The 23415-nt window shown below is 41.1% G+C and overlaps 1 protein-coding gene and 1 pseudogene across 2 annotated transcripts in view; one reads left to right on the top strand and one right to left on the bottom strand.

Moving 5' to 3' along the window:
* LOC129459399 (small ribosomal subunit protein eS10-like) overlaps window positions 1–23415 on the top strand; it is a 294302-nt pseudogene that overhangs the window by 247310 nt on the left and 23577 nt on the right.
* LAMA3 (laminin subunit alpha 3) overlaps window positions 1–23415 on the bottom strand; it is a 270663-nt gene that overhangs the window by 241135 nt on the left and 6113 nt on the right. For both annotated transcript variants that reach the window (XM_055235914.2, XM_055235907.2), the window contains exon 2: window positions 4638–4790. In XM_055235914.2, coding sequence (XP_055091889.2) covers window positions 4638–4790 — 153 coding nt within the window. The remainder of the gene's footprint in view (window positions 1–4637; window positions 4791–23415) is intronic.

The following is a 23415-nucleotide window of genomic DNA, read 5'->3' on the forward strand; positions in this document are numbered from 1 at the left end:
ACAATGAGTCAGGCTTGCTCTGCGGGGGCTGAAGTCATGGACCATAGGAACTCCCTCCACACCCACCTCCTCGTGTTTTTCTCTATACCTCACCCTGGGGAGGGAGCTGGAGGGCGAACATAGGGAGCCCATAGAGTAGAACTCTGGAGTTTGGATTCTGGAGGAAGTCCAGAGTGTGTATGTAGATCCCATCACTACACCTTCCCATCTCACGGGAGAGATCTCCAAAGCCCGTGCCCTACCAGGAATCCAGGCAGAACAAAGGTTCCTAGATTCCAAAGATTCTCCTTTTAAAAATTGGATATCTACATGCTTTAAATGTAAAAATGAACTCATTATATCTGGCCAGATGATACAAAATCTTCCTGAAAGACATCATGTTCTCATTCTATAGCCTGAAACTACTGCATAATGTATAATTAAATGAACTTGAACAACCCCAGAAAGTATGATGCCTCTAGTGAATCACAGAACTGTCCTACATTTACCACCTTTTAAGGGGAAACTGTCCTTCAAGATCAAGTCTGTGGGCCAGGCATGGTAACTCACGCCTGTAATCCCAGCACTTTGGGAGGCTGAGGTGGGCAGATCACCCGAGGTCAGGAGTTTGAGACCAGCCTGGCCAACATGGTGAAACCTCATCTCTGCTAAAAAAAAAAAAAAAAATTAGCCAGGCATGGTGGCAGGCACCTGTAATCCCAGCTATTTGGGAGGCTGAGGTAAGGCAATCACTTGAACCCAGGAGACGGAGGTTGCAGTGAGCTGATATCATGCCACTGCACTCCAGCTTGGGTGACAAGAGTGAGACTCTGTCTCAAAAAAAAAAAAAAAAAAAAAGATCAAGTCCAGAAGGTAATGTTTTTATTTGTCAAACTTATTGGCCAAAAAAATAACAATGAAAAACACCAACTAGTCTAAAAGAAAACAAGACCCTCACAACAGCATAAGCTGTCAAATTGACGACAGCACATCAAAATCAAATTTCAGTTCTTAGCAGGTGAAAAGAAGTGATTTTGTAGTAACAAATTTATGATCTGTATTTTATTTCTCAACCATGCATCAAAATTCCCACTTCTCTCCCTCTAAGGTCTTAATGTTACTATTAATTATGAAATCTAACCTCTCAATGACATTCTCATGGTTAATTCCAGCAAAAGGAAGAAAACACAGATCTTACCAATGGGGCAAAAAATAGGAGTCTTACAAGACACAACATGCTTGTTAAAACATGTCATGCTCCAACACCGAAGAGGAAAGAAATGTCTTCAGTCCGACATAACTGATCGTGCTTTTCCTGCTCCTAGACTTTCTTAGAATATTGTCTACAGTATTATAAGTAGTGTTTTCTAGAGGCACAAATGTGATTGGTCTGTTCTTTTTAATGAGAGTTTATTAAAGTTCACTTTATTTTATTAAATAAAAAATACAACTGCTCTAAAGAAGTTTTAAATGAAGCAATTAACTCATTTAGAACTCATAATAATCTTATGAGGTATGCACAATTATCTCATTTTATAAATGAGGAAACTGAGGCAGGGAGCAGATAAATATATTTGTTAAGGCCACACAGCAAGTGAGCAGAGCAATCAGGACAAACTGAGCCAGGCTGACTCCAGAACCCACATTCTCAGCAGCCTTGCAGAGCAGAGCAGGTGGGTGGACACAGGCCTTATGAATATGCATGCCATGACTCATGTTTGTCAGCAACCAGCAAAGTACTGAACTGTTCCTATGTTGATGTTTTCTTAATTGTCTTAATTAGGGAATTTTTCAGTACATCAAAAGGAGGCTTTTAAAGTAGGTTTAAAAAAAAAAAGTTCTAAAGAAAAAAGAACAAGCCAGCAGACATGGGTAAGTTCAGTATGGGTCATTTTGAAGGATTAAAATTCCCTGTTAACTACAAAAACCCTCAGTTAAATAAGTGATATAGGCCGGTCATGGTGGCTCACGCCTGTAATCTTAGTACTTTGGGAGGCCTAGGTGGGTGGATTGCCTGAGCTCAGTAATTCGAGACCATCCTGGGCAACATGGTGAAACCCTGTCTCTACTTAAAATACAAAAAGTTAGCCAGGCATGGTGGCACACGCCTGTAGTCCCAGCTACTTGGGAGGCTGACACACCAGAATCACTTGAGCCTGGGAGGCAGAGGTTGCAGTAAGCCGAGACTGCACCACTGCACTTCAGCCTGAGCAATAGAGTGAGACCCTGTCTAAAAAAAAAAAAGTGATATGGTAGGTAATTCTTGGTTAGTATTGTCAGAAGCTACTGAATGAATGCTAGTGGTCGGGTGTCAGAGGGATAAGACTAACTTATAGTTGAAAGGAGGCTTATAGAGTCTTTTGAACCATGAAGGCTCTCTGTGAATTCCTGTAGACACAAATTAATGGTGAAAATATTCTCAGGAGAGGTCTAATTTAGCACAACACATGGACTAAAGAGGTTGAAAGCCCTGCTGTCACAAAACTGCCCAATCAAAATGAAAAGAACACATTCATTCTAAGAAATCTCAGTATCATTCCATTTCTATGCTATGGGATTACATTTACCTTTTTCTTTCTTTCAAGTAGTAGTTTTTATATGAACTGTACTCTATGCTTAACTGTTCCCAGCAAAAAGAATAGTATAAACATTGATATTAGTATTAGCATTAGTTTTAGTATTAGTATTGACATAACAAACTCAGTTATGAAAATGTTCTAATAATAGCTACAGTATTCTTCCAGCTGTTTACGTTACCATCTGCACACAAGCACACAAGCATGTTGCTATCTCTATCATAAACAAAGAAATCTTCTCTTTACCTGGCTTTTCAATGATTCTCCTCCATTTCTTTTTGCCCCATTGAGCAGAACTCTTAAAATTGATTTCTGTATTAGGTGCTTCAATTCCTCTCACATTCTCTCTTAATTTCCCTACAGTTAACTTTTCAATTCTCTCTTATCAAAGTCACCAGTGATCTCCACACTGGCAAATCCAATGGTCATTTACTGGTCAATTATCAGTGTTTTGTTATTTGGCTTATCAACAGTATTCGACACAGTTATTTTCTCTCTCCTTTTTTTTTTCTTGAAACACTCTCTTTCCATGAATCCTTTTTTTTTAACAGTTTTATTGAGATACAATTCACATACCATACTGTTCACCCATATAAAGTGTACATGCCAATGGTCCTTGGCATATTCACAGAGTTGTCCAACCATCATCACAATCAATTTTAGAACATTTTCATCACCCTCTCTCCAAAAACATACCTATTAGTATTCACTCCCCAATTTCCTCCAAAACCCCTAGCCCTAGACAGCCACTAAGCTACTTTTCTCTCTATAGATTTGCCTATCAGGACATTCCATATAAATGGAATCATATAAGATAGTCTTTTATGCCTAGCTTCTTTCACTTTCCCTGATGTTTTCAAGACCTTAAAAAATCATGCCAAGTTAAAGAAGCCAGTCACAAAAAGACAAATACTATATGATTCAACTTATATGAGCTTCCAAGAGTTGTTAATTCACAGTAAGAGAAGTAGAATGTTGGCTGCGAGCAGCAGGAGAAAGGGGAATGGGGAGTTGCTGTTTAATGGGAACACAGTTTCAGTTTTAGTAGAGATGGGGTTTGTTAAGGCTGTGTGGTCACAACAAATACATTTATCTGCTCCCTGCCTCAGTTTCCTCATTTATAAAATGAGATAATTGTGCATACCTCATAAGATTATTATGAGTTCTAAATGAGTTAATTGCTTCATTTAAAACTTCTTTAGAGCAGTCATATTTTTTATTTAATAAAATAAAGTGAACTTTAATAAACTCATTAAAAAGAACAGACTGATCACATTTGTGCCTCTAGAAAACACTACCTATAATACTGTAGAAAATATTGTAATTATTCTAAAATTCCCTAATTAAGACAATTAAGAAAGTTTCGCAAGATGAAAAGGGTTCTAGAGATGGATGACGGTGATGGTTGCACAATGATGCCAATGTTCATAATGCCACTGAACCATGTACTTAAAAATGGTTAGGATGACAAATTTGATGTTGTGTCTCTTTTACCACAATTAAAAATAATAATAAAAATGTCTTTGCCAATGAAACTATTTACAACTATTTTTTAATCTCATTTAATAGACAGGGATGGGGATCTGTCTGCATGCTGCCAGGCACTGTTCCAGGCTTTGTTTTTGTTTCTGTTTTGAGATGGAGTCTCTCTCTGTTGCCCAGGCTGGAGTGCAATGGCACGATCTTGACTCACTGCAACCTCTACCTCCCAGGTTCAAGTGAGATTCTCCTGCCTCAGCCTCCCAAGTAGCTGGGATTACAGGCATCCGCCACCACACCCGGCTAATTTTTGTATTTGTAGTAGAGATGGGGTTTCACCATGTTGGTCAGGCTGGTCTCAAACTCCTGACTTCAAGTGATCCACCCACCTCGGCCTCCCAAAGTGCTGGGATTACAGGCGTGAGCCACTGTGCCTGGCCTGTTCTGGGTTTTAAGGGAAGCAAATATTAACGTAACAGGTTTAACAATGATTAGGGGATTAAAACTGAAGTTTTTTTTTTAACAATAATTATTATATCAGAAATCCCTATAGAAACAGTGATCTAAGCTCATGTTCCCACTCCAGTTAAAAGTGTAGCTCACCTGCCCCAGATCCAAGGTGAGGTTGACTCTGTTGTACTGTGTGCCTGAGGACAGGGGAGGGCTTTGCCACCAACGTTCAGATCCATCGATGGCATTGGTGACAGGATGTGCTTTCCTGGGGTCCTCAGAATTGCAATAGTCACAGAACTGGCCCTGAAAAAAAAAAAGTGGGTTTTTTTTGTTTTTCGTTTTCTTGTTTTTTTTTTTTTTTTTTTACTTTCAAGTAATTTTTTCTTATCCATATAGCAAATACCGGGAACCAAACAAAGACTATCTTATACAGCTTAGAGATGTCAGCTGTTAAAATTCACTGGAATGTATTCTGGAGACAGTAGTAAGGCTTTCTCTTTTTCATTTATCTTAAAACTTATCACTGATTTATGCCTCTGATTATGGTGTTTTTAGGATATGGGGTCTATTTATCTTCCATCTTTATAGCTATGTTTTTGTTTCATACAACACTTCAAGAAGAGCCTGTTGTATTTGGGATGAAAAGAGGTTTTCACTTCAACAAATCCACTTCACTCATTAAGTCATCCTCTGTGCAATTCTGTGTGCGGCACTGGGGTACAGAAAAGATCCCTCCCCACAGTCCCAGTGGGGCATCAAGGATCCAAACAACCATCAGGGAAGGAGTGTACAGCAAGTGCCTCCATGGAGTAGACAGCTGCGGCCAATGGCAGTAGATATTCCACGGTGGAAGAGAAGGCATGTCCAGTGCCTGGGAGGACGAATAGGACTTTGGTAAGTGGCAGTGAGCACAAACAGGGAAAGCGTTCCAGGTAGAGGAACCAGCACGAGCAAAGGCACAGGGGCCGGCTGGTCCAGTTTCACCTTTGAGGACAAGCATTGAGAGACAAGCCTTGCCAGGTACATGGAGAGATGTGGCTGGCTGTGAATACCAGCACTGAGAAGTCAGTATTAATTCAGTAAGTAAATGGGGATCCATTTTTACCTGTGGTGATAATCTGTTTGGTATTATAATCTCTAACTTCTTATTGAATTACTCTTTCTTGCTAGACGGATTCTTTTGATTCTGGTTTTTGTTTTGGTTTGGTTTTTGCATAGTTTTGCAACCATTTACCATCTAAAACCTGAACATAGGCCTTTCTTCTATGTTGAATGTATTTTAAGTGGGTCAGAGGATCATGCTTCCCAGGGATGGACTTCACATATTGAACTATCTGCTCCCAAACTAAATGCTCTTAGAATATAACCATCACATAGGATGGGGACAAAGAGGCAAACTTATACCCACAGCCTCCCAAGGAATGTGCTGTGACAAAGAGGTAGCTCTGCCCCTAGCCAGCATCTTAGAAGTTAATTCTTAAGTGTTCAGAGAGAAATTTGATCCTGGTATGTAACCAAAGGTGTGACTACACATTTTCATCTAGTATGCAACTCATGGTTCTTTCATGCATGGTGAGGTATCTGTGTAGATCTTTATCTTTCGACATTATACAAAAATATTTCTATAACTCAGAAGCAGCACCTTGGGTGTATGTGGCCCCGCCATTTCCTGAGGTCGGAGGCCATGTGTTTCCCGCTCTTCCCCGTATCACTTCAACCCAATACACTGCCTTGCACCCCCTAGAAACTCAACCAAGGAATAATTCCATCAGCCATTTCTCAAAAATGTTGATTCTTTCTATAAAATGCATTGTCATAATATGGTACTTAATGAATAACTTTTTTTTTTTTTGAGACAGAGTTTTACTCTTGTTGCCCAGGCTGGAGTGCAATGGCATGATCTCGGCTCACCGCACCCTCCACCTCCCAGGTTCAAGCGATTCTCCTGCCTCAGCCTCCTGAGTAGCTGGGATTACAGGCATGCACCACCATGCCCAGCTAATTTTGTACTTTTATTAGAGACGGGGTTTCTCCATGTTGGTCAGGCTGGTCTTGAACTCCTGACCTCAGGTGATCCGCCTGCCTCGGCCTCCCAAAGTGCTGGGATTACAGGCATGAGCCACTACGCCCAGCCATGAATAACTTTTAAGCTAGGACATCTAAACATTTACTATCAGTATTTTCCCTTCTATGATCTTTATTTCTCCCTAGAGAACATTTTACCAGAACATTTAGTTATTTGATGAGGGAATTTAGTTATTATTCCTCAAAGTTTAGAAGATTTACATCTGGCTAGAAGCAAAATCTCTCCCCAAAATGGGAAAGCTTCTAATTTACATTTATCTCCATCTCCACATTATAGACGTGAGGAATGCAGAAGGTGCTTTCTAGGTTGTTAGGGTAATTCTCAATTTCAAAGTAATAATAATAATTAAGATGAAGATTTGTAGAGCACCTATTATGCACTGGGCACCACCCAGTTTACATTTTCATACTAAGATTATTATTATCACCTCTATTTTACAGATGAGGAAAGAGAGTGGAATGTTAAGTAATTTTCCCAAGAACCACACCACTGGTCAATGGTAGAATCAGGACCTAAGTCCAGGGTCCAGGGATAGCAAGTTAACACTACCCTGTAACTCTCTAACAGCTACAACTCTGGTTTATTATACATCCATGCATAATCACTAACATACATTATTTCTTGTAATTTGTTTTAAATGGTAGCCTTCACAGTAGCCTGAAGGCCTCTTTCATTTAGAATCATCTTAGCCTTTCTGCTGATATACCAGTCCTTCTGCAGCTCCTGTCCATGTCATTCAGCAGACTGGGTAAGAACACAGGCTCAGGAGCTTTAGCACTCACGTTAGCCCTTGATCTCACAATTAGTGGGCACTAAAAACTATATATATCACATATATATTTCAAGTCTGAGCAATAAATAATTTGAAAGCACATATTTAAAAAATAAGTGTATAGGCAAGACAGCATCACAATTATACAGGCTAGTGTCAACACTGACATTTGGAAGTCTGACTGATATAATAGATACATAAGTTAAAGGTGAATTCCAAGGAGCGAGCTTTGCCCAGGTAATAAAAATGAGTCAAACTTTCTGTTTATTTCTAAAGACTATTGGAAAAAACCTTGACAGACAGCAAAGAATCTACAAAAACAACTTGTCAAACCAGTAATGTCCTAGATGATAGTTTTTCTGGATTAACTTTGTATTAGCCAAGTTTAGGTGATAAATTTTTTGCCATATAAAATAATTTCTAACAAAGAGTCCACAAGCTTAAGTTAAACATTAACAAGCAAAAGTGTAACATACACTTTCTGTTTGAAAAATAAAAAGATCAGTGTAAACATTGACTTTAAAAAGAAAGAAAAATTTATTCTAAAAATTTAATAATATATTTAAAAATTAATAATTAGGAAGTTTGGCTTCTTTAAGTTACTCTTAAACGGTCAGGGTAAAAGTTTTTATTCAAATCGTTTTATTAAAATATTCCTTCTCTTTTCTTTCATTTGTTTTACTCCTGAACTTTCAGTAATTTTTACCTTACATCCCAATGTCATATTTACTGCAAATCAACCTATATGAAGAATCAAAAAGAATTTAGTAGTGCCCTAAAGGAAATCAGACTGTGGATCTAGAAGTGAAAAAAAAATCAGAAGAATGACTTTCTTAAGTGTTAAAACTCTATCCAGCCTTCTCAATCATTTTTCTTGAGGTCTTCATGGAGAATTAAGTCTATGTGGAAATGCTACCAAGATAAGTAGACTTGCGCTTGAAGAACTTTCTCAGGGAGGCCAAGGTTATGACTAATCCTGCAAGTAAAGCCTTGGCACCAAGCAACAAGGTTTTGAGAGAAGACAACCTCGTGGGGCTTTTTAAAAGTGCAATACCTGACAATACTTTTGAAAATCAAACTTGCGGTCTTTTCACGAGATGGCGCCAAAGGCGAAGAAGGAAGCTCCTGTCCCTCCTAAAGCTGAAGCCAAAACGAAGGCTTTGAAGGCCAAGAGGGCAGTGTTTAAAGGTGTCCACAGCCACACAAAAAAATAAGATCCGCACATCACCCACCTTCCGGCGGCCCACCACACGGCGACTCCAGAGGCGGCCCAAATATCCTCGGCAGAGCGCCCCCAGGAGAACAAGCTTGACCAGTATGCTATCATCAAGTTTCTGCTGACCACTGAGTCCGCCATGAAGAAGACAGAAGACAGCAACACACTTGTGTTCATTGTGGATGCTAAAGCCAACAAACACCAAATCAAACAGGCTGTGAAGAAGCTCTATGACATTGATGTGGCCAAAGTCACCCTGATTCGGCCTGATGGAGAGAAGAAGGCATATGTTCAACTGGCTCCTGATTACAATGCTTTGGATGTTGCCGAAAAAATTGGGATCATCTAAACTGAGTCTGGCTAGCTAATTTACCAGAAAAAAAAAAAAGAAAGAAAGAAAAGACAATCAAACTTGTGGAGCAGAAGACAAGAGAATCCATGGGACTTCTCAGATGGAAGATCATTGAGGAGGCTCTTTCCTTCCCATGAGTATCACTGGGACAGGCCACTTGATTTTTTCTGTAGCCATATCTTCCAACAGATGCACATACCAACTTTACTGCTTCATGGGTATACACAAAATAAAAAGGCTTATATATTTATGTCTCTGCCATTTCTGACTCAACCTGATGTTTTCCACAAGAATTGAAAGTAAAAAATGGGCAAGAGACAAGAACAAGAAGGATTTTTTTAAAGGCAGGAGAAAAAAACAGATGTATAACATTTGGAATAAAGGAAATAAAACTGTTATTATTTATTTAAAGATAAAATTATTTACATTAAAACTCCACATGAGGCTGGGCACAGTGGCTCATACCTGTAATCTCTACACTTTGGGAGGCCAAGATGGGCGGATTGCTTGAGCCCAGGAGTTCTAGAGCAGCCTCGGCAACATGGAGAAACCCCGTCTCTACTAAAAATACAAAAATAATAGCTGGGTGTGGTGGTGCCTGCCTGTAGTCCCAGCTACTTGGGAGGCTGAGTTGGGAGGATCGCTTGAGCCCAGGAGGCTGAGGTTGCAGTGAGCCAAGATCATACCACTGGACTCCAGTCTGGGCAACAGAACAAGACCCTGTCTCAAAAAAAAGAAAAAAGAAAAAAAAACCTCCAAATGAAGCCAGGCACAGTGGCTTACACCTGTAATCCCAGCACTTTGGGAGGCTGAGGCAGGAGGATCACTTGAGGCCAGGAGTTTGAGACCAGCCTGGGCAACATAGCAAGAAAAACATTTTTTTTTTTTAAATTAGCCAGGTGTGGTGGTATGTGTCTGCAGTCCCAGCTACTTGGGAGACTGGGATGGATTGCTTGAGTCTAGGAGCTTGAGGCTGTAGTATAGTGAGCTATGATCACACAATTGTACTCCAGCCTGGGCAACAGGGTGAGAACTTGACTCCGAAAAAAAAAAAACAAAAGGAATGAGAAAAAGAGAAAATAAAGACCCAAATATATCTGCTAAAGAGAATTTTAGAAATACTGGGAGATTTTTAGCAAGGTAGCTGGATGTGACATTAAAATACAAAAGTCATTGCATCTCTGTAGAATAGCAGCAAACAACTAGAAAATTTAATTAAAGAGAAAATGCCATTTATAATAGTCTCAGAGAACATCAAGTATCTCAAAAGAAATTTGACAAATAAAAATTTTAAAGAGTATTAACAGAATTTTGAAAATCTACATAAATGGAGAGTTAGCTAGAAGATAATATCAAAAACTTATCAATTCTCCCCAAATTAAGCTACAGAGACAATATTATGCCAGTGAAAACCTGAATAAGGACTTTCTTAAAATACAGTAAGATATTTCTAAAATTTATATGAAACTTTAAAGGACCAAGATATTGCTGAAGAAGAAGACCAGGAGGAGGAAACTTGCCCTTCAAGGAATCGGGGCTTATTATGAAGCTACTGTAATTAAGGAAAGGCAAAATGAGACAAACAGACCTATGGGACAGAACAGACAGCCCATGCATTTAAGAAGCTTTAATATATAACATAGGTGGTATGTCAGACCACTGGGAAAAGAAGGAATATTCTAGATCCAGGGGGAAATAATAAAACCAGAGTTCTACTCAAGTCACAAATGCAGTTCAACTTCAGATGAAATAAGGACTTCTATGTGAAAAATAAAACTTCAAACTCTCATAGTAGAAAAAAAGGTGTCTACCTTTTAGAACTGAGAGCAAGGAAAGGTTTCTTAAGCCAAGATACAAAAAGCATTGACTACAAAAGAAGAGATGGATAAATCTGACTATGTTAAAATTAAGAATTTTACTTCCTTTAGCTGGGCATGGTGGCACACTCCTGTAACTGAGACACAGGAATTACTTGAGCCTGGGAGGCGAAGGTTGCAGTGAGCTGAAATTGCACCACTGTGCTCCATCCTGGGCGACAGAGCAAGACTCTGTCTCAAAAAAAAAAAAAAAAGAATTTTGTTTCCTTGAGCCCAGGGAGTTGGTGACCAGCCTGAGCAACATAGTGAAACCTCGTCTCTATGAAAAATAAATAAATAAATAAAATAAAAGATGTATAAAGAAGTTTGCTTCATCAAAGACACCTTTAAAAAGTGAAAAGTTAAAACTAGAAGATATTTACAATGCAAAAGTGATAAATAGTCTCCAATGATGACTGCCATCAAATTCCTTCTCTCTTTCTCTGTGCCTGCCATTTCACCCATCAAAAGGTGGATGCTATTTGCCCTGGAGGCTAGTCTCTACTCTTGAATCCAGACTGACTTGATTGTTTGCTTTGTTATAGCAGATGTGTCATTCTGGGACATTCAAGCTTAGGCCTTAAAAGGGCTAGAAGATTCTGCTTCCTTCCTCTCGGAAGCCAGCCATCAGGCAAGAAGTCCAACCACCCAGAAATCACCATTCTGTGAGAAAGTCCAAAATAGCCAACTGGAGAGGACAAATGGGAGAGCACCAAGATATCTTGTATGTTAGTGAGGCCTTCTTAGGCCATCCAGTCCATCCTAGCCACCAGCTGAATGCAACTAAGTGAGTTACCCCAACTGACAACCCATGGAGCAGAAGAATCACCCAGCTGAACCCAGTCAACCCACAGAATTGTGAGAGAAAAAACTGTTTTTGTTTTTGTTTTTTTTGAGACGGAGTTTCGCTCTTGTTGCCCAGGCTGGAGTGCAATGGTGCGATCTTGGCTCACTGCAACCTCTGCCTCCTGGGTTTAAGTGATTCTCCTGCCTCAGCCTCCTGAGTAGTTGGGATTACAGGCATGTGCCACCACGTCCGGCTAATTTTGTATTTTTAGTAGAGATGGGGTTTCTCCATGTTGGTCAGGCTGGTCTCAAACTCCTGACCTCAGGTGATCCGCCTGCCTCAGCCTCCCAAAGTGCTGGGATTACAGGCGTGAGCCACCGCACCTGGCCAAAACTGTCGTTGTTTTAAGCCCCTAAGTTTTGGGGGTAGTTTATTACACAAGAATCAATAACTGATCAAAGAACTTAAAATCAACAAAGAACTCTCATCAGAAATACATACCAAATTCCTAACAATCCTACAAATCAATAAGAAAAATATAAATAGTTCAATGGGAAAACGGGCAAAAGTAGGCATTTCACAGAAGAGGAAACACATATAAACACAATAAACATAATAAGCATTTCAAGAAATGTTCACCATCACCATCATTAGTGATCAAGGCAGTCCACAATGCAATATTATTTTATACGTATTCAGTAGACTCAAGTTTAAAGTTTGATGATAACCAGAGTTAGAAAAGACATAGTAGGAGTATAAATTGGTACAAAAACTTTGGAAACTGTTTTAGTATTACCACCTAAAGTTGAAATTCACATTTCCTATGATATGGCATTCTACTCTCAAACTCATAACCAAAAAGAAACTCTTGCACAAATTCAATGGTATTATATTCAACACTATTCACAGTAGCACTGTTCATAAGAGCAAAATCCTGGGAATAACCTAATTGCCCAGCCACAGGAGGGTAGATGAACTAACAGTGGTATATTCACACAATTAATAACTATACAAGCAATAATGAGTAAATGAATATATACAATGAAACAATATGGATGAAACAATATTGATGAATCTCAGCAATATTAAGTGAAAAAAGCATGATATACTTTTTATAAAGTTATGAGCAAGCAAAATAAAAAGCACCTACTTTTTAGAAATACATATAGATGTAATAAAAACTATATTAAAAAAGCAAAGTATTAATAAAGGATTTGGGATGATTATTTCCCCAGAATGTAAGAGACAGAGGGAATGGGGGTGGGCGGACCATACATTTAGACATAAATTATTATCCAGGCTCTATGTTTGGTTTTGGTAGCAAGTTCATGAATGCTTATTACTATTTAAAATACATATATAGGCCAGGCACAGTAGCTCACACCTGTAATCCTAGCACTTTGGGAGGCCAAGGTGGGAGGATTGCTTGAGCTCAGGAGTTCAAGACCAGCTTGGGCAACATGGCGAAACCCCGTCTCTACAAAAAATACAAAAATTAGCCGGGCATGGTGGCATGCATCCCCGCTACTTGGGAAGCTGAGGTGGAAGGATTACCTGAGCCTGGGAAGTCGAGGCTGTAGTGAGCCATGATTGCATCACTGCACTACAGCCTGGGTGATGGAGACCCTGTCTCAAATATATGTGTATGTGTGTGTGTATATGTGTGTATGTGTATATATATGTGCATATATATGTGTGTATATGTATGTATGTGTATATATATATATGTGCATATATGTCTGTGCGTGTGTGTGCGTGTGTATGTAATGATAATGTATTCCCGAGCTGGGTCTCTTCCCATACATCTGGTAGTGGGCAGATGTATGGAATATATATTTGTGTATATAAATATCTCATAAACTGAGTGTTATGACTAATCCATAATCTAAATCTGTGCCTGACGTCCGATATTTTTAAAACACCCATAAATAAATAAAGCAGGACAAAAACTGATAGAAGTCGGAGAAGAAAAGGAACAGAGAAGAGAACTCCCAGGTTCAATTATTCATCCATCCATGCAACAAACCTATGATGATCATCTACTCTGTACCAAATGCTATTCTAGACAGAGAGATGAGAACACCGAAAGATAAACAGAACAAGGGACTCACACTTGGAATTGCACCAAGGCTATTACATTATTAGCTTATTCAGATGGGAAACAGAAAATGTAACAGAAGGGGCTATGAAGAAAGGAGATAGGACTGTTCCCATAAACAACTAAGCAGAGTTGAGCTCCAAATTTGGCAGTCTCCAGAGAATAAACCAGAAGCCCACAGAATGACCTACCCTTTTTCAGAAGGACGGAAAAAAGTAGTCTCTCCTAGTTCCTAACATTTTTTATGAACTTTCTTAACTAAAAAGCCTTCCACGTGTAATACTTTATAACTGAATTCACAATGTAAATACTATATTCTTCCAAGAAGCTAGAGGATGATTATAGCAGTGCTCCCTAACATAGTTTCTGGGGGGTTTTGTTTGAACATTCATTCATTTATTCAACTTATCCAAATTACCTACCATGGGTAGAGCACTATGTTAGATACTGTGGTAAAAACAAACAAACAAGCACTAAGAGCTGGATCTGTCCCTAAAGAAAGTTAGTGGGAGACAAGAGAAGTAACTCAACCACTGCACATTACCAAAAGATGCTGGGGCAAGCTAGCACTGGAGTATGGGAGCCCAGCAAAGGAACACTGTGCTTTACTTTGCTTAATCTCCAGAACACCATGAACTTTATATCAAAGTATTCAAAACTTAAAGATGAAGAAACAGCTCAAAGAGGTGAAGTGCTTCATCTCAAACCACACAGCTAGGTCATGCTGGGGCCAGGAACTGTGTGTGTGCCTGATAATGTTACTTATGACCTGGAACACTTTCCTCCTGGCCAAGCTGCTCTTGTGAGCTACATCAAAAGGTGCTGTCTTAGATTTGGACAGTGTGAAACAGCCCTGGAATGACAATTATGTGACTTTCCATACACCTGCCCAGTATCAGATGTATGGGAAGAGACCCAGCTGGGGAGAGAAATCTGTCTGGCAGAGGTTCAGATGCACACCCTTGTGGCAGCACAAAAAGCCTGGCAAGATAAGCATTTAACCAACGTTCATCCATCAACAGCCCCACTACAAATTACCACATTCATGTTTCCATGAACCTCTGCTCCTATAGCCATCACTCACTAAGGTTCCGGAGGCCACGGTGTCTCAAGTGCCCAAACCCAAGCCAGCTGGAGGCCTGATGTGTAGAACATCCTGGACTCCCTTCCTAACTTGGGATTGCTCCTTTGCAAAGACCTTGTTCAGAGCATTCTCCCTTTTGAGAGTCACAAAGGCACTTAGGTGTGGTTACTGAAGATTTGGGCAAGTGTTCTGTGAATTTCCTGAATGTTTCCTAAATATACTGGGGTGAGTGGTGAACACCCAGCTCTGCGACTCCCACACACAAGGTTTCATGGCACCAGGGGGTGGAAGATGACATCTCTAATGTGCCTGGTTCCTAGAGATAGGGATTTGAGAGAGAGCTAAAACAAGGGACTCAAAGTTGGTTCCAGGTATTTAAACACACACACAAACACACACACACACACACACACCCTTTTTTTTATTATTATACTTTAAGTTCTAGGGTACATGTGCACAACCTGCAGGTTTTGTTACATATGTATACATGTGCCATGTTGGACACACCCCTTTTTAAAAAGAAGCAGATAAGCAATTGTCTGCAAAACTCCAAATTCTAGGTGGGGGAGTCCTTTGAATTCATTTCAACTCATTCCTTTTGACTCATTTAACTAGTCTACATTTTGGAGTAGAATAGATGGAAATTCAAATCCTGATGGCTACCAGTTACAGCTATGGAACGTAAGTTGAATTATGTAGACTCCCTTGAGCTCCATTTTCTCTTTATTATAATGGGTTAATACTGCCTATCTTACGCAGTGGTTTGAAGATTAAATGAGATGTCATCCATGAAGTAGACACCAGGTGGTGTGATCATACCTCCATTGGAACCACTGGAGTGCTTGCTGGAAATGCAGACCCTTCTGGACCTAGAATCAGCATCTCTGGTGGGAGCTAGGCATCAGAATTTTGTAAAAGCACTCCAAAGGATTCTTCTGCCCACTGCAGTCTGGGAACCTCAGAAGCAATGACGACTGGCACATATGGGTGCACCACTAGCCATAGACAGTGCTGCAGCAGTCATAGAAGTAGCTGCATTGATGGTAGTAATGACAAAAGGAAACATCCATGTGCCAGACGTGGCCCCTTGCACTTTATATGCATTAACTCAATTTCCATGACAAATCTACAAGGTAGACACAAGCATCAGACCCTTTTATGGAGAAGGAAACAGACACAAAGAGGTGGAGCAATTGGTCTAAGTGGTGGAGCCAAGATAGAACCTGAGAATTAGCCCAAGAGGGGATGCTGGAGAAGGGAAGACAAGAGACAAGGAAGAAGGGGAATAGCTGTCTAGCAGTATGAGGTATAGCATCTGAATCTGCTGGTGCCTTGGAGATTTGGGCACCACAGAGATTTGGGCTTGGCCAGAAAACATGTATCTCCCCTGCTGGGCACCACCAGCCTGTGAGTCAGACACAACCAGGTAAGGAGGATATTTTTAAGCCAGACGTGGTGGCTCACACTTGTAATCGCAACACTTTGGGAGGCCAAGGTGGGAGGATTACTTGAGCCTAAGAGTTCAAGACCAGCCTGGGCAACAAAGTGACACCCCCATCTCCACAAAAAAGAAAAAAAAAAATTAGCCGGGCATGGTGGTACACACCTGTAGTCCCAGCTACTTAGGAGGCTGAGGCTCCCTTGAGCCCAGGAGTTTGAGGCTGCAGTGAGCCATGATCACATCACTACACTCCAGCCTGGGCAACAGAGCAAGACACTGTCTCTAAAATTAAAAAAAAGAAGAAAGAAGCTTCCTTTAGGAAGGAAGATGCTTGCCGTTAGGCTTCTCCCTCCATAGACAATTGAGAACTGTGTTTTTCTATATTGATATAATATTTCACTATGTTTACTCTTTCACTCTCCTGGAAGTTATTTCACACATTCTACTTGCTCCTCAAACTCTCATCCCCTTCCCCTCACCTCGTGAATTTGCTTAACTTGCTCATCTTCCTAATCGTTGGTATGGAGAAGCTCCTGTCCCCTGACTCTCTCTCTCTCTCTCTCTCTCCTCTCTCTCCCCACTGCATCTCATTTCTTCCTTTCTGCTAGATCATTCCGATCAGGATTAAAACAAATGTGCTTGAAACAACCTCGCACTTTCCCCCCACTCACTCCATTTGACCCACACTGACTGGCTGTTTCTCAATAACTCCAAGTCTGCTCCTGCCTCAGGGTCTTTGCACATGCTGTTCGCTCTCCCAGGAACACGCTTCTCCCAGACTGAAGTCTCTTTTCGGCAGTCTTCCTTAGCAACTCCATCTAAAGCAGTGCTGCCCTCTACCTCCGTGTCTATTCCCCTACCCGCTTCTCTTCATCCTCAGCAGGAATTGCAAATCATTTCCTTTTTAAATTATCCTCTTTATTGTATTGTAACTGCACTGAGGGTAGGGCTTCATCAATTTTGCTCACTACTATAAACCTAGATTGGTATCTGGCACAGGGTAGGCACTCAGTATTAGTTGATTTGATTCATAAATTAAAATGGCAGAAACTATATTTAGTTACTCAAAAGTTTTTAACCAACCACAGGAAGGAAGGCAGTAATTGCAGACTGATACCTATGTCACTAAACTCAGCTATTAGAAAGCACAGTCTAATGAAATCTAGACTCGTTTTTTCTACCCTAATGGAAATCCATGAGCAGGGCCTCCCCAGAACCTATTCTCAGCTCCTAACTTCTGACCACTTGCCCGCTCTGGCCAGGAAGCTCCACTCATGCCCAACTCAGCCCTTCCATCTCTGGGCAGACTCACCAGTTTCAGAGACTTCTCAGGTACTCACCTTCCTTGCTTATCATGGCCAAATCAGAGAGAAAAGAGGAAATGAGAGTTATTCTTTTGGTCACAATATATTTCTTCATTATGATTTATTTCCATTCAAAAAGAGGTTTCCCAGGCAACGATGCCTCATTCTCCTAATCTCTGCACCTCATCACATCTGACCCCTTTTATCAATGTCTTATTATTTTGACTTTCTTACCAAAATAGATTTCTCAACAATATTTAATTAGAGTTATGACTTATGACTGGTCATGGTGGCTCATGCCTGTAATCGCAGCACTTTCAGAGGCGGAGGCGAGAGGATAGATTGAGCCCAGGAGTTTGAGACCAGCCTGGGCAACACGGCAAAACACTAACTCTACAAAAACTACAAAAATTAGCTGGGCATGGTGGCACGCCCCTGTAGTTCCAGCTACTCAGGAGGCTGAGGTAGGAGAATCACCTGAGCCCAGGAGGTAGAGGCTGCAATGAGCTGAGATCATGCCACCGCACTCCAGCCTAGGTGACAGAGTGAGATTGTGCCTCAAAAAAAAAAAAAAAAAAAAAAGAAAGAAAAGAAAAAAGTTACCATTTATTAAACACTAACCGTGTTCCAGATGCATTATGATTTACCTCATGTAATCCTCATAATAACTGTATGGTGTCCCCATTTTACAGATGATGAAACCAAGTCTCATAAAGGTTAAATAACTCACTCAAGGTCATGTCTTTAGGAAGGAATACATTTAAAGCCAGCTCTATTAATTCCAAAGCCCATACTCTTAATTATGACACTGTACATCTACTTTAGGCTCCTGGTACCAACTGGTTCCTTCTTGAAAAAACTCAAGAAGTTCTTTCTGGAAGTCTTAAAGCCCAATTTTTCAATGATTTCCATGCAATCCTCTTCCTTCTACTTCTCTCACTATTTTCCTGTTCCCTATGTGTAGTGTTGGCATGTTACTGTTACAGGAATGGGGGCCCGATCCAGGCCCCAAGAGGGTTCTTGGATCTCACGCGAGAAAGAATTCAGTGCGAAGCAAAAGCAAGTTTATTAAGAAAGTAATGTGGTGAAAGAACAGCTACTCTATAAACAGAATAGGGCATTCCCGAAAGTAAGAGGAGGAACACGTCTTACCTAGGTAAGGTAAGGACAAAAAAAGATCATGGATCTTTAGGTAAGGATAAATAAAAGATTTTATATAGGATAAAAAAAGATCACGGGGAGATGTGCTCTGCTACAAGGGTTTGTGATAAAGGATTAATTTTCGTAATTACTATATTTTGCAAGAATCAATATTATTACCTTTAAAGCAAAATTAGGAATGCCTTTGTTCTCAAGATATTGGGATATTAGGACACTCCCAAGTCTGGGTCTGTTTAGTAAACATTATCAATCTATTCCCCTAACTGTAAGCATCTCCAGGCTAGGAATACCTAGCTTTCTTGGAATGCAGCCCAGCACGTCCCAGCCTTATTTTCCTAGCTGTCACTCAAGATGGAGTCTCTCTAGTTCAAACACCTCTGACACTACTGTCAGTGGGGTGTTTGGCAGCTTTAATGACATGTAAGTCATCTGCTCCAAGGCAAACGCAAGTTTACAAGGTGGGCCAGGCCACATCTAGGCCTGCCCAATTAATACCCCAAACCCCAAGTACTTCCTCTTAGCCTAGATTTATGAAAATAGGTCTTTCCTGGTAGTTTACCCAATCAACCACCAACTACTGATCTATGAGAACCAGACACCTTCCTCAAGGAGATAGTCTGACCCCAATCTGACTCATTCCTCAAACCACGTTTTTCCCTCTCAGTTCTATTTCAGTTACTATTTTAACCCCTATATGAAACAATTACACTTTTTCCTGCTTTCTTTTCCCACATTCCCAATTCCCTCATCTCAGCCTTTTTTAGTTTTATCACTTACTTAAATATTTTTGAGGACCAGAAAGGGTATCAATACATACAAAAATAAAATGAAATATGTATAAATTCTAGAAAGACCAGAGAGGTCTCACTCAGGGACAACATTCAAAACATGTAACAACAACAGTCATGTGGCTTTCTGAGTTCCTGGAACACAGCAAGCATGTTTCCGCCTCAGGGGCCTCAGGCCTCCGGGGTCACCCTCTCCCAGCCTCATTGTGAGGCTGCCCTCCTCTCAACCCTCAGATTTCTGCACCGACATCATCTTTCCTTTTCTTTTCTTTTCCTTTCCTTTCCTTTTCTTTCTTTCCTTTCTTTTCTTCTTTCCTTCCTTCCTTCCTTTCTTCCTTCCTTCCTTTCTTTCTTTCTTCTTGTATCTCTCTCTCTCTTTCTCTCTCTCTCTGTTGCCCAGGCTACAGTGTAGTGATGCAGTCATGGCTCATTGCAGCCTCAACCTCCTGGGCTCAAGTGATCCTCCCATCTCAACCTCCCAAGTAGCTGGGACTACAGGCACATGTCACCATGCCCAGCTAATTTTTGTATTTTTTTGTAGAGACAGGGTTTCACCATGTTACCCAGGCTGGTTTTGAACTCCTGGGCTCGAGCTATCTGCCCACCTCAGCCTCCCAAACTGTTGGGATTACAGGCGTGAGCCACCACACCCCGGCCATCATCTCCTCTTTAATTTTTATCACAGAATCCTGTTTATTCTCTCTAAGGCAAAATAACAACCTGCAATTATTATATTTACTCAATGGCTACAGTCTTCCTATGGGAGGTTAGCTCAGTGAGGACAGGGAACTTTTCTGCCTTGTAACTGTACTTCCAGCCCCTTATATCGCCATCCCCTATACCTGGCACATAGTAGATGCCAATAAATATTTGCTAAATATAGAAGTGAATGGACATTACCCACAAGTGCACGGGCACGCATGTCTCCAGGCAGCACCATTCTTATTAGTTGATTGGAATCTACTTTAAGAATCACCTCAAAAGTCAGTCTTCCAGCCTCTGTTGAGCTTCCAGCTGTTAAAGCAGTCATTTAAGACAATGAGTCCAAATGAAGCACCAACCCAGACTTTATTAACTTACTGTGACAGTGCAGGCAAGAGATAAAAGAGAAGAGAGGCAGGGTATGGTGGCTCACACCTGTAATCCCAGCACTTTGGGAGGCTAAGGCGGGAGGATCACAAAATCAGGAGATTGAGACCAGCCTGGCTAATGCGGTGAAACCCCGTCTCTACTAAAAACAGACAAATTATCTGGGCATGATGGCAGGCGCCTGTAGTCCCAGCTACTCGGGAGGCTGAGGCAGGAGAATGGTGTGAACCGGGGAGGCGGAGCTTGCTGTGAGCCAAGATCACACCACTGCACTCCAGCCTGGGCGACAGAGCGAGACTCCGTCTCAAAAAAAAAAAAAGAAGAAGAAGACAAACAGGCTGGTTCCAGTGTTCCATTTCCCCCCCCCACTCACCCCCTCCCACAAATTCATAGTTTGAAGTCCTAACCCCCATGACCTCAGAATAGGACTGTATTTTGAGACAGGGCCTTTAAAGAGATAATTAAGGTAAAATGAAGTCATTACTGCAGGCCCTAATCCAATATGCCTGGAATCCCTATAAGAAGAGGAGATGGGGACACATATGCACAGAGAAGAGACCACGTGAAGACACAGGCAGAAGGCAGCCGTCTACAAGCCAAAGAGAGAGGCCTCAGCAGAAACCAGCCATACCCATGCCTTAGACTTCTAAGCCTCCAGAGCTGTGAGAAAATCAAACTGTGCTGTTTAAGCCACCCTGGCTGTGGTACTTTGTTATGGCAGTCCGAGCAAACTGACACAGGTTGAGTATCCTTTATCCGAAATACTTGAGGCCAAAAATGTTTCAGATTTGGGATTTTTTTTTTTGGATATTGGAATATTTATATTATATTTACCAGAAAAGCATTTCAAATCCAAAAATCCAAAATCCAGGAAGCTCCAATGAGGACTTCTTTGAACGTCATGCTGGCACTCAAAAAGTTGTGGATTTGGGAGCATTTGGGATTTTGGATTTTTGGATGAGGGATTCCCAACCTGTATGGTGTACTAGTAAGGAAGTCTCAGTGGAGGCACCTGGGAAGAACCTCAGCCAAGGCTCCTGATAAGGGAGCCCCCAGAATAGAGGCTCCCGGGTCAGGAATGCAGATATGCGTATGAGAGGCTCCTGGGCCAGTAGAGCCTGCATCCTTGACCAAAACTTCCTCCAGAAAATTGCAATGCATTCACTGTGCACCAAGTCAGGTGTGGGGAGGGCAGCTTTCCCCCATGAGGCCTCCCAAGTAAAGCCTTGTAATTGCAAATGTTGGGGGCTAAAAGATCGCACAGAGGATTTTGACCTAAAGATGAGGCCCTTATCCTCCTGTTCAGAAATCATTTCAGTGGTGCAGCACGCTTAGCACAGGAAGTTCTTCTCTGTAGCAAATCCCAGTACTTTGTGCTGCAACATTACACCCTCCTTCCTATTTAATCTCCCATGAAGATGGAGAACCACTGCTTACAAACATCTTCGTAATGATTCTAAAGGCCTTTGGCCTCCTCTTCCTCATATTTAGTCAGGCAGTTCTACTGTGGCTTGTTTCAGCTACAATTTTCTTAAGCTACAGTGACAGTCACATGTGGAGTAGCCAGAGAAAGACCACACCCAGAACCAAGGCAAGTTATCAAAGAAAACGAGGATGCTGCAGGTAACATCAAGTATAGGAAAGGTTGAAAGAATCTCTTCTAAGCCAGCACCTGGTCAGAGAAAGAGAATAAAGATTTAATCTATCAGGGTGCGGTGGCTCACGCCTGTAATCCTAGAACTTTGGGAAGCCAAGGCAAGTGGATTGCTTGAGGTCAGGAGTTCAAGACCAGCCTAGGCAACATGGTGAAACCCATCTCTACTAAAAATACAAAAATTAGCCGGGCGTGTTCACACATGCCTGTAATCCCAGCTACTTGGGAGGCTGAGGCAGGAGAATCGCTTGAACTCAGGAGGCAGAGGTTGCAGTGAGCCGAGATCGTACCACTGCACACCAACCTGGGCCACAGAGCAAAACTCCGTCTCAAAAAAAAAAAAAAAGGATTTCACCTGCTCTTAGCATTTCTATCAGAAAATTTTACTTTAACAGCTATATTTTTATTCCAAGAAAAGTCTAATAAGTTTACCTAGAAGATAATGAAATAAAATGAAAGAACGAGAACTCAAGTTTATAACAAGCTTATTTAGTGATTTTCCTAATGAAGTCTCCCAGAACGTTCTGCTACTTTTTCTAGTTCATCAAAAACATTTAGAATTCAATGGCACATTAAAGATACAGTAAATGATAAGTCGTCACAATAAAATAGGAAAGCAGCCTGGAAACATGTAAGAAAACTTAAAAATCTGAAATGTTTGCATTCTCATCAAATTACTGTGCAAACTCTCTTGCATAGAGTCTTTGCCACCAGTGTCTTTCATGCACACAAATGTTTCGCAATATTTAGTCTCTGCAGAGCCAATCCCGTGACATAGGGAATAGGAGCTTTCATTTCACAATTCCATCCCTTCCCTCCCCTGAAGCAGCCCTCTGAGACCTCACTAGTAGTAGTGAAGGAATTATCCAACCACTGGACTCTGTTCAAAAAGTGGATCCAAGGCTCACAGGTATGTACCACCCCCAAACTCGGGCCACCCCACATGCATTAAGCAAGGATCAGGTGTAAGACACACACAACACAGCTTACTGCCATAAAGAAGTGCACATATTTCTCTATTTTTTTTTTTTTGAGATGGAGTCTCGCTTTGTCACCCAGGCTGGAGTGCAGTGGTGTGATCTCAGCTCACTGCAGCCTCTGCCTCTGGGTTCAAGCAATTCTCCTGCCTCAGCCTCCCAAGTAGATGGGATTACAGGCACACACCACCATGCCCAGCTAATTTTTTTTTATTTGGGCAGGCTGGTTTTAAACTCCTGACCTCAAGTGATTCACCCGCCTC

Source organism: Symphalangus syndactylus, chromosome 1, assembly GCF_028878055.3.
Source record: "Symphalangus syndactylus isolate Jambi chromosome 1, NHGRI_mSymSyn1-v2.1_pri, whole genome shotgun sequence".
Taxonomy (NCBI): domain Eukaryota; kingdom Metazoa; phylum Chordata; class Mammalia; order Primates; family Hylobatidae; genus Symphalangus; species Symphalangus syndactylus.